The sequence below is a fragment of the Zalophus californianus genome, chromosome 6 (assembly GCF_009762305.2).
Source record: "Zalophus californianus isolate mZalCal1 chromosome 6, mZalCal1.pri.v2, whole genome shotgun sequence".
In the NCBI taxonomy this organism is placed as follows: domain Eukaryota; kingdom Metazoa; phylum Chordata; class Mammalia; order Carnivora; family Otariidae; genus Zalophus; species Zalophus californianus.
The window spans coordinates 115,406,084-115,424,222 of record NC_045600.1 but is presented as its reverse complement, the minus strand read 5'-3'; the positions used below and the strand labels follow the sequence as shown (position 1 = coordinate 115,424,222).

The 18,139-nt window shown below is 34.4% G+C and overlaps 1 protein-coding gene across 4 annotated transcripts in view; it reads right to left on the bottom strand.

Moving 5' to 3' along the window:
- Positions 1 to 18,139, bottom strand: part of SCAPER (S-phase cyclin A associated protein in the ER) — a 537,265-nt gene that overhangs the window by 505,484 nt on the left and 13,642 nt on the right. For all 4 annotated transcript variants that reach the window (XM_027570918.1, XM_027570921.1, XM_027570919.1 and 1 more), the window contains exons 3-5: positions 15,545 to 15,662; positions 10,085 to 10,155; positions 1,858 to 2,055 (exon numbers count right to left, since the gene is read on the bottom strand). In XM_027570918.1, coding sequence (XP_027426719.1) covers positions 1,858 to 2,055; positions 10,085 to 10,155; positions 15,545 to 15,662 — 387 coding nt within the window. The remainder of the gene's footprint in view (positions 1 to 1,857; positions 2,056 to 10,084; positions 10,156 to 15,544; positions 15,663 to 18,139) is intronic.

The window sequence follows — 18,139 nt, the reverse complement described above, 5'->3', positions numbered from 1 at the left end:
TGAGATAAGGGATGATTGTTTTTATAGTGAAAACAGAGCAAGACAAAAATAAAAAAAGAATTCTAGTTATCATATACCCAGCATATGTTTAGACCAAATGTTAAACTATATCTTTTTACATCAGTACCTATATGTCCTGGGTGGAGAAAGAAGCAGAGTTGGGTATGAAAATAACTTTAAGCAGCACCTAGCTGGCTCAGTCGGAAGAGCATGCAACTCTTGATCTCAGTGTTGTGAGTCTGAGCCCAACGTTGGGTACAGAGATTACTTAAAAATAAAAATCTTATAAAAAAAAATAACTTTTAAGCTCTCATTTTATTTCTCGGCATAGCCTTTGAGCATCTCAGAACAGTACAAAAAATAAAGAACACATCTCTACTACTCTCCCTTTGTCAAAATGTTCTCCATTTTTGTAATCTACAACTTGCATTAAAAAAAAAATCTATTATTACTGAATTTTCACCAAGAAAGCTTTGGTAGATGGATGAGAGAGCCAGAAATTCAGACAGGTACAAGGGTCTCTGCTCATCACAGAAACATGATTGCAATTGGTCAAATTCACTTCTGTAAAGAAGTACGTATTTTATAAACAAATTTTATTTCTTCAGTCAACTTTTTGTTATTTTTAATTACAAAAATCAAAGAATCTCTGATCTAACTGATCTGTATGGCTAACTTAGAAATTATCTAGGCCCATATGCTCATTTTTTTATAAAAGAAACTATAATCTAAAATTAAGGTCAGTAGTGTTTTCTATGACAACATGCTGATTCATTAAACTCCAAGCTTATGATTTTGTTTAAACTTATTTTCTTAAAATGTAAAAAGTTTTACATGGTGATAGTAACAATATTAATTGTGACAACCAAACTATAAATTTGGAGGATTTCAATTACAGTTCATTCTGAAATCCACATCTGATCAATCATATTTTTAGGCTATTCGAAAACCTATTTTGGCTGTTTCCAATTTTAGAGGAGACACAGCTGCTGTTTCAACACATAACTTTTCTTTGACCCTTCATATATTTCATAGGTTAAATACTGAATGCCAGGGTTTTCAGTCCTGTTCACTGTAGAAACACAAGCTGTGTAATATTTCTCTGAAGATGTATCACTCTGGTTTTTCTCAAAATAATTTTGTTCAGTATAAAGTAATATAGTATATAGTTTCTATTTTCTAAAAGACCAGGCTTTTTAGTGTATTTTCAGAGACAGATTGTACTACGTATCTAATATCCTATTACAAACACAAGGTTATCTGAAATTAGAAAATACACCTTACAATGACATCCCAATCCCACCCAGGACTGTTTAGGGTTAGCTATCAATCTCACTTTTCCCTGACCACAGTGAATTAGAAGAGTGATAAGTATTTCAGCAGAAAGGGGGCAATGTCCAATTAAAGACATTAAACATGAAACCAAAGAATGTCAAAATCTCACTAGTGCCACCTACAGTACTGGACAGTGCAGATAGGAGAGATTTTTAAAATAATTTTGTGTATCATGGGGGTGTGTGTGCATATTCATCTTATGATTTCTTGCCCAGGACTATGTGCCAAATCTTGAATATTATATAATTAGATAATGCAAAAAACAAGAGTATTCAAAAAATCAAAACCAAAAAAACCTGAAGGGTAGAACAGTGGTTCCAAGGAGTGGGGAAGATAGATGTTGGTCAAAGGGTACAAACTTTCAGTTATAAGATGAGTAAGTTGTAGGGATCTAATGTACAGCATGGCGACTACAGTTAATAATACAGTATTGCATACCAATGTTAAATGATATGGTCAGGTATAATAAAAATGGGAGAATTTGGCTTTAAATGGATTACAAAGTCTCAAAGCAAACCTTACCTTACATTCTACCACACTCTGATCTGATTCACAAGTTTCATAGATTTCATCTACTGCTCGGCGAAGATTGTCAAAAAGAAATGCCCAGTATCTAGCTCTTAGATCAATTTTCCGAGGATGCCTTGTTTTAGTGGGACTTTTATCAAAGTGTTTATCTCCAGTTGTAGATGATGTTATTTTACAGTCTACTGCAGCATTCTGGTGAAATAAAACAAAACATAAAAAAAATATTTCTTAAAAGCCTCCAGGGATTGGATTTTTTTATAAAGCACATTTTTCAAAATAAATACTTAAAAACGAAACATTCTTCTTTTTATCTTATATCACACTGAATTTATCAAAACAAAGCTTCTCATCTTAAAAAAGCATCAGGTTTGTAAGGTCATTTTTTATTTCAGACATGTCTTACTGAAGATTAGCATGGCTTCAACAGTGAATAGACCTTTAAGTCAAAAAGGACCACTAAAGGACCCATTCTTTCCTCAGTTGCACAGAGAAACTTTGAAAATAAAGATTACATTCTATAGTTTTACAGACTGTACCACAGAATCATTCCACCAAAAAGCACGTAGTTTACAAAAACACTGAAATTCAAAATGCAAACCTGAAGCTTCTCACTAGAAGTACGAAAGAGTTGCTTATCTCTCTGTGGCTACTTAAACTGAATAAATAAATAAATACTAAACCTCTACTACAGTTAGAGCAACACACAATACCAGGTTTCTTTGGGTTGTTTTGTATGTGTGTGTATCATTCCTGTTTGCTTGCTTTTCTTTTTCATAGAAGAGCCCCAGAGTGGAGAGTATCTGAAATAGAGGCTAATACCCTCCTGCTTTGTTTTAGGCTTTGGCCTTCAATATAAGTGATTCCTAAACTTCATAAATCTTTTATAGCCAATCACTGATTTATATAGAATCTTTACCAGCAAAAAGGAAGCAGACAAAACACATGTACACACACAGATACTATACACGCTTGAGAGGCTGAGATGGAGTTACTTGTCCTCCCTCCACAGTGCCCCATCCAGACTAGGGTTGCCAGATTTCACAAACGAAAATTAGCAAGTATTTTACGGGTTAGCCATGGTCCAAGCCCTAATTCTCAATACTCAAGCAATAAAATTTAAAATAATGTCAACAATCCATAAAACCTTTGCCTCAATTGCTCTCCAAGTTCTTTCCAGCCTTAGTGTAAATAATTTTATTATGGCAAATATCCCCTCCTTGGATTAAACCAAATTCAAAATCCCATTCAACTAGCATCTATCCTGAAGTAAAGCTTAATTCTGTCCACTCTCCTGATAACTGTGACAACAATTAGCAATTTTACAGGATTACAGATCATAAATCAACTTCACATAATCTTCTAACCACCTTCACACAATCTTTAAAGTATGTATTATTAGCTCCACTTTACAGTTTAGGAAACAGGCTCCAAGGCTAATAACTCATTTGTCAAAGATCATCTAGCCACAGGAGAACACCTTCCCATTACAGCTCTACAATAACACTGCCAAGCTTACCATTATACTGCCTCAGGCCTGTGCCACCAGCGCTTGACCAGATATTCCAGACTACCTCATTACTCTTCCTAGACACCAACCAAAGTTAAAATTAACTTGAGAAGTTTCCCAAACTATACCTCCTTCATGAAGTTTTTCTACATCAATCAGCAAAGGGCTAGTAAATTCCTGTGAATTTAGACTCTGGTCTTAACGGAATTCTCAAAGGACTTTCACTCATTTTCACCCCTTTTTGTATGTACCTTATCATGCATCAAATATTTTACCATCCTTTCTTACAATGTAAAATAGGCACCACTGCTTCCAGGTTAAAATTTTTCTATTCTTTGTGATTGCTCTATGTGAAGCTTTTACAAAGAAAGATGCCAGTAAGACAAAAACTACAGTTACATAATTCCATCTGAAAGGCAATGTGCTACACAAATTTGATATTTAACTTTGCCAAAATGGCAAATACTTGCATGCATATTTATATTTTATGAAGGAATTTTGAATACATTATCTCATTTAATCATTACAACAAACTAAAGACAAGACAAATATTATTATTCCCATTTGTAGATGATAAAACTGAGGTTTAGAAAGATTGAATTTCTTAGCAAGTCAAAAGGTTGAGTGATGGAACTAGGACCAGAACCTAGTCTTTCAACTTCTGCTCCCATGTTCATAAAGCATTTCACATAGCACCAAGCACACAATTAATATGCAAATAATGTTAGGTATGATTATAGTGGGAAAGATAAAGAGGAGAAGAAATATGCTCATAGAAAAAAATGTGAACTAATGGCAAAACTGCCAAATTTGTGAAAGAACAGGCAAATAAAATTGCAGAGGTTAAGTCAGTATAGAGTTCCAAAGTATAGGGCTCTTACTTACCACTGATAAAAATAATAGCAGTGATAATAGTAATTGCAGCAGCATCTAACATTCATGGCACACTTGCCAGGTGCCAGGCACTGTGCTAAGTGCTTTCCATACAGTTAAACTTCATTTAATCTTTGAAGCAATTTTGTATCATAGGTAACATTATTATCTCCATTTTACAGAAGAGAAAACTGAAGTTTAGCTAAATTAAGTAATGAACCCAAGGTCTCACACTAAGTGATAAAGCCAAGATTAAAAATCAAGTAACTATCCCATTACTACAGCTTACTACTATTTCCAAGATACTCAAGAAGACAAAGCAATCTAAATTTGTGGGAAAAGTTAGACACAACTGAATTCCATGATGTTATATTGTTTTTTTCAATGACTTTTGAGAGAAAGAGAAAAAGTAAAGGGAAAGAGGAAGGAAGAAATTGAGATTTCTGACTCATCTCTGTCAGAAGGACTCACTGACTTCCCTTGAGAATATAACAATGCTTATGAACCAATTTGCAGAAAAATGCACGGGCACATAAAATTGAACACATATTTTCTTGATGTACCAACAGCGACACATCATAATCATCCAAAGTTCAGAGTTTACTTTATAGTTTACTCTAGGTGTTGTTCATTTTATGGGTTTGGACAAATGTATAATGACATGTATCCATCATCATGGTATTATACATAGTATTGTCATTGTACTAAGAATCTTCCGTGCTCTGCCCATTCTCTCCTCCCTATCCCTACCCCCGAACATCTGGCAACCACTGACCTTTTTACCGTCTCCATAGTTTTGCCTTTCCAGAATGCCGTATAGTTGGAAACAGTATGTAGCCTTTTGAGGTTGGCTTTTTTCACTTAGTATAATGCATTTAAGGTTCCTCCATGTCTTTTTATAGCTTGATAGCTCTTTTATTTTTTTAAAGATTTTATTTATTTATTTGACAGATAGAGACAAAGCAAGAGAGGGAACACAATCAGGGCGAGTGGGAGAGGGAGAAGCAGTCCATTGTCTGGATGTACTAGTTTATGTATCCATTCACCTACTGAAGGACATCTTGGTTGCTTCCAAGTTTTGACAATTGTGAATAAAGCTGCCATAAATATCCATGTGCAGGTTTTTGTGAGGATGTGTTTTCAACTCATACCAAGGAGCATGACTGCTGGATTATATGTTAAGAGTATGTTTAGTTTTATATGACTCTATAAACTGGCAATTTATAAACTGCCAAGTGGCTGTACCATTGTGCATTCCCACCAGCAATGAATGAGAGTTCCTGTAGCTTCACATCCTTACCACCATTTGGTGTTGTCAATATTCCCAATTTTGGCCATTCTAATGGATATGTAGTAATATCTCATTGTTGCTTTAATTTGCATTTCTCTGATGCCAAGTGATATAGAGCATCTTTTCATATGCTTATTTGCCATCTGTATATCCTCTCTGGTAAGGTGTCTGTTAAGAACTTTGGCCTGTTTTTTAATCAGGTTGCTTGTTCTCTTACTGTTGAGGTTTTTTTATTATTATTTTCATTCTAGTACAGTTAACATACAGTGTTGAATCACTATATAGTACACCTAAAACTAATATAACACTGTAACTTATTGTTGAATTTTAAGAGTTCTTTGTATATTTTGGTAACAGTCCCTTATCAGGTATGTGTTTTGCAAGTATTTTCTCCTAGTCTGTGGCCTGTCTTCTCATTCTTTTGACATTGTCTTTTGCAGAGCAGAGTTTTTAATTTTAATGAAATCTAGCTTACCAATGATTTCTTCACGGATCACAATTTTGGTATTATATCTAAAAAGTCATCACCATACCCAAGGTCATTTAGGTTTTCTATGTTATCATCAGAAATGTCATACTTTTTGCTTTCACATTTAGGTCTATGATCCCTCTTTGAGTTTAATTTTGTGAAGGGTTTATACCCTTCACAAGGTATCTGTCTAAATTCTTTTTTTGTGTGTATGTATGGATGTCCAATTGTTCCAGCACAATTTGTTGAAAAAAATTTCCTTTGCTCCATTGTATCACCTTTGCTCCTCTGTCAAAGAGTAGCTGATTACTTACGTGGGTCTATTTCTAGGCTTTCTCTTCTCTTCCATCATCTATTTATTGTTTTGCCAATGCCACACTGCCTTCATTACTATAGCTTTACAGTAAGTCTAAAAGTTGGCTAGTGTCAGTCCTCCAACTTTGTTCTTCTTCAATATTTCATTGGCTATTCTGGGTCTTTTGCCTCTCCATACAGTTTAGAATCAGTTTGTCAATATCTATACAATAATTCATCAGAATTGTATTGAACCTACACATCAAGCTGGGAAGAAAGGACATCTTGACAATATTCACTTTTCCTACATGAACATGGAATGCCTTTCCATTTACTTAGTTCTTTGATTTCTTTCATCAGAGTTTTATAGTTTTTCTCATATAGATCTTTGCACATACATTGTTAGATTCATACCTAGGTATTTAATTTGAGGGAGTGGTAATGTAAATGGTATTGTGTTTTTAATTTTAAGTTCCCCTTGTTCACCACTGGTATATAGAAAAGCCACTGACTTCTGTGTATTAATCTTGTACCCTGCAACCCTGCTATAACAGATTATTAGTTCGTTTTTTTTTGTTGTTGTTGATTCTTTCAGATTTCTTATATAATCGTATCATCTGTGGACAAAGGCAGTTTTATTTCTTCCTCCCAATCTGTATACCTATTCCTCCAATTTCTTGTCTTTGCATTAGCTAGAACTTCCATTACAATGTTGAAAAACAGTGGTGATAGGGGAATCTTTGCCTTATAACTGATCTTGGGGGAAAGCTTCCAGTTTCTCACCATTAAGTATCACATTGGTTGTAGGGGTTTTTGTAGATTTTTTTAATCAAGTTGAGGAAGTTTCCCTCTATTTCTAGTTTATTGATAATTTTTATCATAAATGGGTGTCAAGTTTTGTCAAATGCTTTTACTGCACCTTTTGAAGTGATAATGTGATTTTTCTTTTAGTCTGTTGATGAACTAAAGACCACATATGAAAACAAAAATTCAAAACTATCTAGAAAGATATCTTTATAATCTTGAGATAGGAGAGGCTTTCCTAGATAAGACAAAAAGCACAACTCATGGATACATTATGTAAAATTAAATTTACATACATGGTCATGGTATACCATTCTTTTCAAATATTGTGGGATACAATTTGCTAATATTCCTCTATTTGGAAATCATGGCTGCTTTTAGTTGATAGCCTTATATTTTTATCATACATACTTACATTCATATTTTTCTAACAAAAACTTCTTCCTAAACAAGACAAGGATTTTATCACTCTAATTCCCTTCCAAACTCCCTACAATCCAGCCTTCATGTTAATATTGTCTAAAACTATAGTTCCACTTCTCTAAATCTAATCGTGTGAGTTTTTTTCAAACCATCAATAGGTAATGAGATTTACAAACACATTTTACAGATACCTTTTTAAATTCAATTAGCAAACATATAGTACATCATTAGTTTCAGATGTAGTGTTCAGTAATTCATCAGTTGCATATAACACCCAGTGCTCATCATATCACGTGCTACAGATACCTTTTTAACAAGTTCCTTCCTCCATGTTACCTTTTCTTCTTGTTGAAGTTCATCTTTAGTAGTTCCTTCATTAAGGGTCAGTGGGTGGCAAACACTTAGTTTTTGTTTAAAATAACTAAAAATAGCTTTATTTCATTCTTGCACTTGGCTGGGCATAAAATTATGAGTTAAAAGTAATTTTGTCTGAGCGCCTGAGTGGCTCAGTCAGTTAAGCGTCTGCCTTCAGCTCAGGTCATGATCTCAAGGTCCTGGGATCGAGCCCCGCATCGGGCTCCCTGCTCACTGGGGAGTCTGCTTCTCCCTCTCCCTCTGTGCTCTCTTAAATAAATAAAATTAAGAAAGCGTTTTTTTAAAAAAAGTAATTTTGTCTTATAACTTCGAATATATTGCTTCATTGTCCTTTGTTCAAAACAAGGCTATTAAGCTGTCGTTCCTCTGTGGTTTGTTTACATCCTGGTATTTTTATAGGTTTTTTTCCTTAATCTTAACATTCTTCAGACTCTCTAGAATGTAGCTAGGTATATAAATCTATTTTTATTTACCCTGCTCAGCTCCACAGTCTTGCTCTGAAGCTCTTCAAAACTCAAGTGAGAAAATTTTTCAACATTATTTCTCCAAATATTCAATGCCCACCATTATTTACACTCTACTTTTAAAAGTCCTAAAAAGCATATATAAGAATTTCTCAATCTTAAATTCTCTTTATTCTCCATCTCGTTAGTTCTCTGCAATATGTTTTAAATTCTCCTCAGTAGTGTCTTCCAATTCACAAATTTTCTCTTTGTCCAGTACATTTATTCCATTAAATATGGGTTTTTTTAATTTTATTGACAATACTTTCATTTATAAGTTTTCTAATTGGTTCACTTTTATCTATAAATGTTCAAAATTAATATCCTCTGTTTTACTCCAGAATTTCTCTTTCTTGTTTATAGTTATTCTTTCCTTTGAGGAAATTAGGCTTATTTATTTGAAACTCTTCTTTAGGAAAATGCCCTTTTTTCATTACCTCAGGAGTAAATTCTCTCACTTGTGGAATATGTTATCTATATTTTATAACATTATTTTCCTCCTGTGCTTTGATATTTTACTTTGAATTTGAATTTCTTGTATTTTAGGTCTTCACTTTGCTCACCCTCACTCCATGTGTCCTACTGTGATGGTGACCATCATCTAGCCCACTATGGTCCCACTTCCACAGGTCTTTTATTGGAGACTTAAAACTCTCACCCATCAAGAATACTAGCAGATCCAGTCATAAACCATGGGCCACTTCCTTTTACTGCTTCAGACATCAATTCACAGGGCATAACCCCAGGTAGACTGTAGCTTTTTTTGCTCCTAGTACAAAACCCTGCATAAGCCCAAAATTTTATACCATGTGCCTGGATTTGTTTCCCCACTGATAATCAGGACATCTTAGCCTCCTTTATCCCATAAGACCTGTCCATTAAGTTTGTGTCCCTAACTCCACTTACCTGTCAGTGTGTTTGTTTTATTTCTGATCTACAGAGATGGTTATCTTATTTTTGAAAATTTTTTATCTTTTTAATTAAAAAAAATTTTTATCATTGATGCCATTGTAGGTGAGAAGTCCAGATTATCTTATGAAGTCACAATGACATTTTGATTAGCAATTAATGTTTTCCTTATGTGAAGTTTTGGGTTTGTATAAGCATATTGGTATATTTAATAACATCAAACCAAAATAATATATATGAATAGCTCAGGGAAAGTAACTATGAATTAAAAAGCTAAAAACCACTTTTAAAATAGGCTTGTGTTCTCTAAAATTTTAATAAAGCAATTTGAAAATCTTTAGAGACAATACTTTTACTATTCTACAACCTAAAAACATACTATACCAAGAAAGAAAATCATAAAAAAATTCACAAATACGGGATGTGTAGCAGAAGGGTTAAGAGCATAAACTAGAAATTGATGACCTGGGTTCAAATCTTCACTGTGTCACTCACTAGCAAGTTTATATAACCTCTCCCTACCTCTGTTTCCTCATTTTTAGATGAAGATAATAATAATGCCTACACTGAAGGAACTGTTACAAGAAGCAAATAAATTAATATTTGTAAAGTATTTAGTACTAGCTAGGCACACAGTACTATATACACATTTGTTAACTAAAGAATGCTACACTGAATTTTTACATGAAGACAAAACAATATTCAAATCCTGAAAAATTACATTTTCTCACTGAAATTAAAAGTCAATAAGCAGAAAGTTGTATATGCTGTACCTGTTTAGTATTTTTATGAGTTCCTTGAATTGTCCTCTTTGATTTTCCACCAGTTTGACATTTGGATTTCCCTTCAAGGCAAGGACAGACATATACAAAGGTCAACAAATGGGTAGTACAAAATGGAACTATACAAATCATTTGGGCATACTAACACATAATCTCCTTCCAGAGATCACAGAACAGTACAATCTATACATAGTCAATATGAACTACAGATAAAATAAAAAACAAACTTCCATGGTCTCAGGGACTGATTTTATTGAATGGCTTTCTCAGAACAGGAATAAATCAACTTCTTAAATAAGTCAGATATTCTGACAATTTAAAAACAAGGCCAAATTAGTTGATACTCCTCACCTTATAACCAGCTCTGGAAAATACTTCTTTGAATTCAAATTTTATTTTAACAATAAAATCAAGAATACATTTTTTACCATTTAAGAACTCAGAATTTTGTTTTGACAAATTTATCTAATTTATGAAATTCACAGTTTAATTTGAAAAGAGAAGTTTTCAGTTCTTTGTATTTTTGCCATCAAATACAGCTTTCTCACTTGTTCTTTTTTATAAGATACTAACTACTGTTTTATAATCACTCTATTTTTGAGAGCAATTCAAAATAGGAATAAAATTTTATCTATAATGTACAACAGAATAATTTTCCTTTCAGCAAAATAATTTTGGGCCAGGACCTCTGAAGCAGTACAAATGAAGTGAGCCATAACACCTACTAACAATTTCTCCACCACATAAGTGGGCCTCCCTCAACTGTTCTACAAGGGAGGAAAGCAGAACTCTCACTCAACTACAGAGCCCTTTATTCATCCTTTGATTATAGAGAACAATGTACAAGCAGGCTTTTTAGAATATCCAGTAGAATAACCAGCTTAGAACAAGTACCAGAGAAAACAGAAATAAAACAACAGAAGACAACTTTTAAAAATTGAAGGATTAGTCTCAGAAATATCTGAGTACATATTATAGCCATAAATAAGAACGAGTTGTTTTTTAAAAAAGCAAAATAAAGATTTCCCTATTATTGGCAAAGTTTTAACAACATAAAATAATCCTTATCAAAAAATTATGAAACTGACATTCTTCTTTTGTCATCATTATTTAGATAGTCAGAAAGTTCTAATTCTCTGGGCTCACAGTTCTATTATTTTGCAACAAGCATGAATTAAGCTTGAAAATTGTACTGGCCAGGGGTGCGTGGGTGGCTCAGTCATTACGCGTCTGCCTTCAGCTCAGGTCATGATCCCAGGGTCCTGGAATCAAGCCCCACATCGGGCTCCCTGCTCTGCGGGAAGCCTGTTTCTCCCTCTCCCACACCCCCTGCTTGTGTTCCCTCTCTCACTGTGTCTCTCTGTCAAATAAATAAATAAAATCTTAAAAAAAGAAAAACAACTGTACTGGTCAATTTTTTATGTACTTATATGCAAAATCAGGTTATATACAGATATGTGATTCATCATTGTATTTTCTTTCCTTCCTTGAATAGAAGCAACTTTAATAAATCTGATTATTTTGTGTTCTGAATAATCCATGGAAAATGGGAAAATGAAATTTCATAAAATAATATGAATCATACATAGCAACCATAAGACATTTTTAGGTTTTATGTTATTACTTTTATAGTAAATAATGTTGATATATATTTTTTACCAAAAAAGTTAATGTAATAGTAAGCTTCTTTATGAAAATTTTAGCTAGTACAGAGCTAAATTTAAAAAGATAAATTTAATTTCTCCCTCTATTTGGTAGTTTTTGATTCAAAGTAACTGCTCCTTAAAAATATCTAGGAAGGGGTGCCTGGGTGGCTCAGTCAGTTAAGCGTCTGCCTTCGGCGCAGGTCATGATCCCAGGGTCCTGGGATTGAGTCCTGCATCCCCACATTGGGCTCCTTGCTCAGCAGGGAGTCTGCTTCTCCCTCTCCCCTGCTTGTGCTCTCTTGCTATCTCTCTCGCTCTCAAGTAAATAAATAAAATCTTTTTAAAAAAAAATCTTAGGAAGATTGACAAAGAAAAGCTACCGAGGAAGTACTGGTCCAAGCAGATATTTTAATATATTATAATGCCTCTAGAATTAAAACAGTGTGGCCTTCACATATGAATTAGACGAACAGCTCAGTGAAATAGAATGTAAGTACATATGGAAATTTAATTTACAATACAGTGACATCTCAAAAAAATGGGGCAAAGGTAGACTTTACAGTATGTGATGCTTACTTGTTATCCATATGGAAAAAGATAAAATTAGATCCATACTTCACACTACATGTAAGAATAAACTACAAATGGATCAGAGATACAAATGTAGAAAACTAAAAAAAGACAGAATAAATAAAATTTTTAAATAACAAAGTATAAAAAATAAAATATAAAAAATATGTAAACGTAAAATAAATTTAAAAGAATAAAACATGGATGAACTCCTATATAGCTTCGAACATCCCCCTGGGTAAGGGTGTCCTCAAAGAGTATGTCAAAAGGAAACAGAAGCCAGCTTAACAGGTCTCCCACTGACCTAGAACAATTAAGACAAACCTAGAACAATTAAGCATCAAAATAGATAAACTGGAACTCATTAAATAAGAAACCATGACTCCATAAAAATTAAATATAAACTTACACATATAACTACAAATGGAAAAAGGGAAAGCTCTCTCTTTCATTAGAATGTCAGCTAATAAATAAAGAAGGAACACTGGGGTTAGCAAATCACCATTTTGCAACTACCAGAGTAGTAACTTATTCAGGTAAGAATTATCAACAAAAGCTGAAAGTAGTGTGTATACTGTTTCAAGAGAAAGAGGACATTTACATAGTCTCAAACTACCTTATCCCAAATTACTTATTAATTACAAAGTCAATAGTTACTTCACAGTGCGGAAACTCAGGAGATACCACCTTAACCAGGTGATTAATGTGGGCATCACTAGCAACAAAAGCAAACCACTACCATGTGCCTTCTCTGACCCACTGAAAAGGGTACGGCATAATTTCTGTAGAATCCCTCCAAAAATCTATAACTGAACGTAAGCATGAAAAGATATTGCACAAACCCAAGATGAGGAATATTCTACAAACCCTGAGAAAATTCCAAAGAAAGATCCCCTTTGGCATACCCCAACCTCCTGTTTTCTACATCCCTATCCAATCTTCTAGATACCCAGGATTTAGGCAGTGCTCACAATGATCCTACCCATGAAAGTGAAAGGACTAAAAATGTATTTTTTCTAGTTCAAATAATAACAACTAAAGAAATATACTCTTCTTTTCTATTTTTTTTTAAAGATTTTATTTTTTCATTTGACAGAAAGAGAGAGCACAAGCAGAGGGAGCAGCAGGCAGAAGGAGAGGGAGAAGCAGACCCCCCAGAGCAGGGAACCCGATGCGGGGCTCGATCCCAGGACCCTGGGATCATGACCTGAGCCGAAGGCAGACACTTAACGACTGAGCCACCCAGGTGTCCCTATACTCTTCTTTTCTAAAACATCACATTAAATTATAACTAACTGTGGTAAATATAGTAAATTTTTTTTAAAAACCTGTTTATTTTTTATAAGAATTTAATAAAAGAAAAACTCTAAATGTCCTCTAACTTAAAAAAGAAAACTAATTTGCCAATCATAACAAACCTACCTTCATTCCTAATGTGAAACTACAAAACTAACACTTTCATGAAACCATTTGTATATAAGCTAAGAAAAAAAGGCAATAAATGGGCACCTGGGTGGCTCAGTGAGTTGATCATCCAACTCTTGATTTCAGCTCAGGTCATGATCTCAGGGTCATGAGACTGAGCCCTGTATGGGGCTTCACGCTCAGCACGGGGTCTACTTGATTTTGTTTTTTTAATCCAATCTGATACCCTGTGTCTTTTGATTGGGGCATTTAGCCCATTTACATTCAGGGTAACTACTGAAAGATATGAATTTAGTGCCATTGTATTGCCTGTAAGGTGACTGCTACTATATTTTGTCTCTGTTCCTTTTTGGTCTATGTTATTTTTAGGCTCTCTCTTTGCTTAGAGGACCCCTTTCAATATTACTTGTAGGGCTGGTTTGGTGTTCGCAAATTCTTTCAGTTTTTATTTGTCCTGGAAGCTTTTTATCTCTCCTTCTATTTCCAATGACAGCCTAGCTGGATATAGTATTCTTGGCCGCATATTTTTCTCGTTTAGTGCTCTGAATATATCACGCCAGTCCTTTCCGACCTGCCAGGTCTCTGTGGATAGGTCTGTGCCAATCTAATGTTTCTGCATTGTAGGTTACAGACCTCTTGTCCCAAGCTGCTTTCAGGATTTTCTCTTTGTCTCTGAGACTTGGAAATTTTACTATTAGATGTTGGGGTGTTGACCTATTTTTATTGATTTTGAGGGAGTTTCTTTGTGCCTCCTGGATTTTGATGCTTGTTTCCTTCCCCTAATGAGGGAAGTTCTCTGCTATAATTTGCTCCAATATACCTTCTGCCCCTCTCTCTCTTTCTTCTTCTTCTGGGATCCCAATTATTCTCATGTTGTTTTGCTTTATGGTATCACTTATCTCTCTTATTCTTCCCGCATGATCCAGTAGTTGTTTAATCTCTTTTTCTCAGCTTCTTTATTCTCCATCATTTGGTCTTCTATATCACTAATTCTCTCTTCTGCCTCATTTATCCTAGCAGTTAGAGCCTCCATTTTTTACTGTACCTCATTAATAGCCTTTTTGATTTCGACTTGGTTAGATTTTAGTTCTTTTATTTCTCCAGAAAGGGATTCTCTAGTATCTTCTATACTTTTTTCAAGTCCAGCTAGTATCTTTATAATCATCATTCTGAACTCTAGTTCCTACATCTTACTAATGTCTGTACTGATTAGGTCCCTGGCAGTCAGTACTGCCTCTTGTTCTTTTTTTTGAGGTGAGTTTTTCTGTCTTGTCATTTTGTCCATAAGAGAACAGATGAATGAGAGAACAAAATGCTAAAAGGGTAACAACGACCCCAGAAAAATATACACTTCCAGAAAGTGGTCACTTTTCTGTTCACAGAATTGCTGCTATTTTCTTCCAGAAAGTGGTCACTTTTCCGTTCATAGAATTGCTGCTATTTTCTTCGCTCTCCTGTTGCGTTTGTAGGTGTTCTGAATGGTTTGATAACTACCTAGCTGAATTCCTGGGACCAGATGAAATTTAGGTTTCCTACTCCTCCGCCATCTTGCTCCTCCTCCTTGCACAGGGTCTACTTGAGATTGTTGCTCTCCCTCTCCCTCTGTCCCTCCCCACTCGTGCATGCTCCTTCTAATAAATAAAAGAATAAAATCTTTTTTAAAAAAGCAATAAAAAAGTTATTTCTTATTTAATGTATGCTAATTTGCCCAACAGTTCAAATTGTAAACAGTTTTCAGTCTATCTACTGTTTAAGACTAAATATACCCTCCTAATTTACAACAAAAATGAAACATTTTAAAAATACATACCATCATCATCTTTGCTTTCTAGAGGAACACTCCAAGCTATCAGGTTTCTTGCTGTACGACCCTCCTCTGCAACTATTCTCCTTACTTTGTCATGACTATTGGAGCGCTGGAATGATGCCTATATACAAAAATATATATATATATTAATTAGATTAGTCAACATATAAAATATATTTGGCTGACAAATTCATTATTTCTCACATTTTCTCACAAAGGAAACACTTAAAACTAATTTAGGATTGAAAAGGTACTTAAACAGAGAAAAAGTAAGTCACAGATCTTTTTATTTCTGAAAAGACTGGTCTTACAATTTTAAACATAAACAAATTATTTCAAAAATAAATACAAACCAAAGTTTGAAAATGTGCCCTAAGAAGCACAAATACTGCTTTGTACACATTTCAGCACCACCACTTACACAGCAACAGGTATGATCCTCTGATTTCAATCCTATACACAGGGTTCATTTTAGCCTTTCCCTTATTCGTAATTTCTTTCTCTGCCAGTCAGAAACCCAGTTCTCATTACCTAAAATATATTTACTTATCTGTTCAATTCTACTACATACATAGAGTAGTTTCAGAATTGCTAACCCACAGCATTTATTAACAAGATACAACATTTCTATACAGTTCTTATCTTAGCCACCTGGGTGGCTCAGATGGTTAAGCGTCTGCCTTCGGCTCAGGTCATGATCCCAGGGTCCTGGGATCAAGTCCCGCATCGGGCTCCCTACTCCTTGGGAGCCTGCTTCTCCCTCTGCTTCTCTCTCTCTCTCCCCCTCTCTCTCTCCCTCTGCCTCTCATAAATAAATAAAAATCTTTAAAAAAAAATTAGTTCTTCTCATCCTCACCCCTATTTTCAATGAGATTACACTATTCACTTGCAGTATGTTACTCTTTCCTTTCCGTTTTGGGTTCTCCTCATCTACTGGTTGATTTTAAGTTTATTGGGGGAGTGTGTAAAAGAAAGCAACACATTATTCTCAAAGTAAGTTATTGATGAATAGTATGACTTGAAGAGAAGAAAAAAGACACTACACTCTAGAGCATGGGTCAGCAAACTCCTACAAAGGGCCAGATGACAACTTTTTATTTTAGGCTTTGCAGGTCATAACATACATGACAACAAGTCAATCATGCCTTTTTGTGTGAAAGCAGCCAGAACTTAACTTTTACATCTTTAAAATAAATACCTGCCCCCACATTCCTTCATTCTTCTGACTTTACCCTGGATATCCATGTGGCATCTACTTACCTAACTCATAAGCTTATGCTGAAACTCATTAATCTGCAACCACTATTTCAGCTTCATCCTGTGCAAAATTCTTGAATCATCTCTATTCCCGTATTTTCCAATCAAGTTAACACTATAAAATGTCCTTTTTTTGGATTAAACACATCTCCCAGTGATTATTAGCTCTATAAATAATTTAGTTGGCATCTACCATTTAAGTTACCTAAGCACTGTTTTAAGCAAGAAGCATCACTCTTCCTTATAGGCCAGATGAACAAGTTTAAATAGGTGGCCTACTCTTCAGCTCTTTTTCAGATAATTTCAGATAATTATGCAATCACATAAAATCTTATAGATAGATATAAGGAGATATATGTATCATAAAATTCATTATTCTATACATTATTCTCTAACTTAAGAGTCTTCATAAAGTGATGAATTTCTAGGAACTAAAGTGATCACAAGATAGCAATGATATAATAATGCTAAAACAGAAAACTTGAAATCTAATATTCTTTTCTTCTATAAATGTTTCAATTCTACCATAAATTTTGCAAAGTTGGTTCTTTTTTTAAAGATTTTTATTTATTTGAGAGAGAGAGAGAGAGCAAGAATGTGCACAAGCCGGGGGCAGGGTGCAGAGGGAGAAGCAGACTCCCTGCTGGGCAGGGAGCCCTACATGGGGCTCCAACGCAGGACCCTAAGATCATGACCTGAGCTGAAGGCAGACGTTTAACCAACTGAGCCACCCAGGCACCCCAAAGTTAGTTCTTTTATTCTTAGTACACATACACAAATTCAAAGAAAAAGCTACCACCAACTAAAGACTTTGTTTTAATTCTTAATTCTAGTACTTCGCATGCAAAAACATCATAACATTCATCTTACTACAACATCTGAGAACCATTTTTCCATAAAATCGCAGGTGCATTCTGTAACATATGCTAAGTGACCTCTTTTCAATAACTCACAAATTCTAATCATTTTTAATAACCCTATTGTTATAAAGATGTCAGTAGTAACTTAAATACAATAGTTTTAAGCATTTTAATCTAAGCATCAGAGTTTGCTATTAAATAAATGACTCTGAGATACTTCATAACATTACAGATGTCTATTTCAAACAGAATTTTAATCTAGGTTCTTCCAGGAGACTTAAACAAAATATACTATTTTCATCCCAAAGTCACAGTGTGCCACCTAGTGCCATATGGAGATTTTGCAGAGGCTTGTTCAAATACTAAATGTTTCAGTAAAAAGCATAAACATCAGTCCTAAGTGAAAGTTTTTATGTTTAACACTTACAGTTTATGATTTAAGTATATAATTTCTGAGACTTGCTCCTAGACTGGGAAAAGA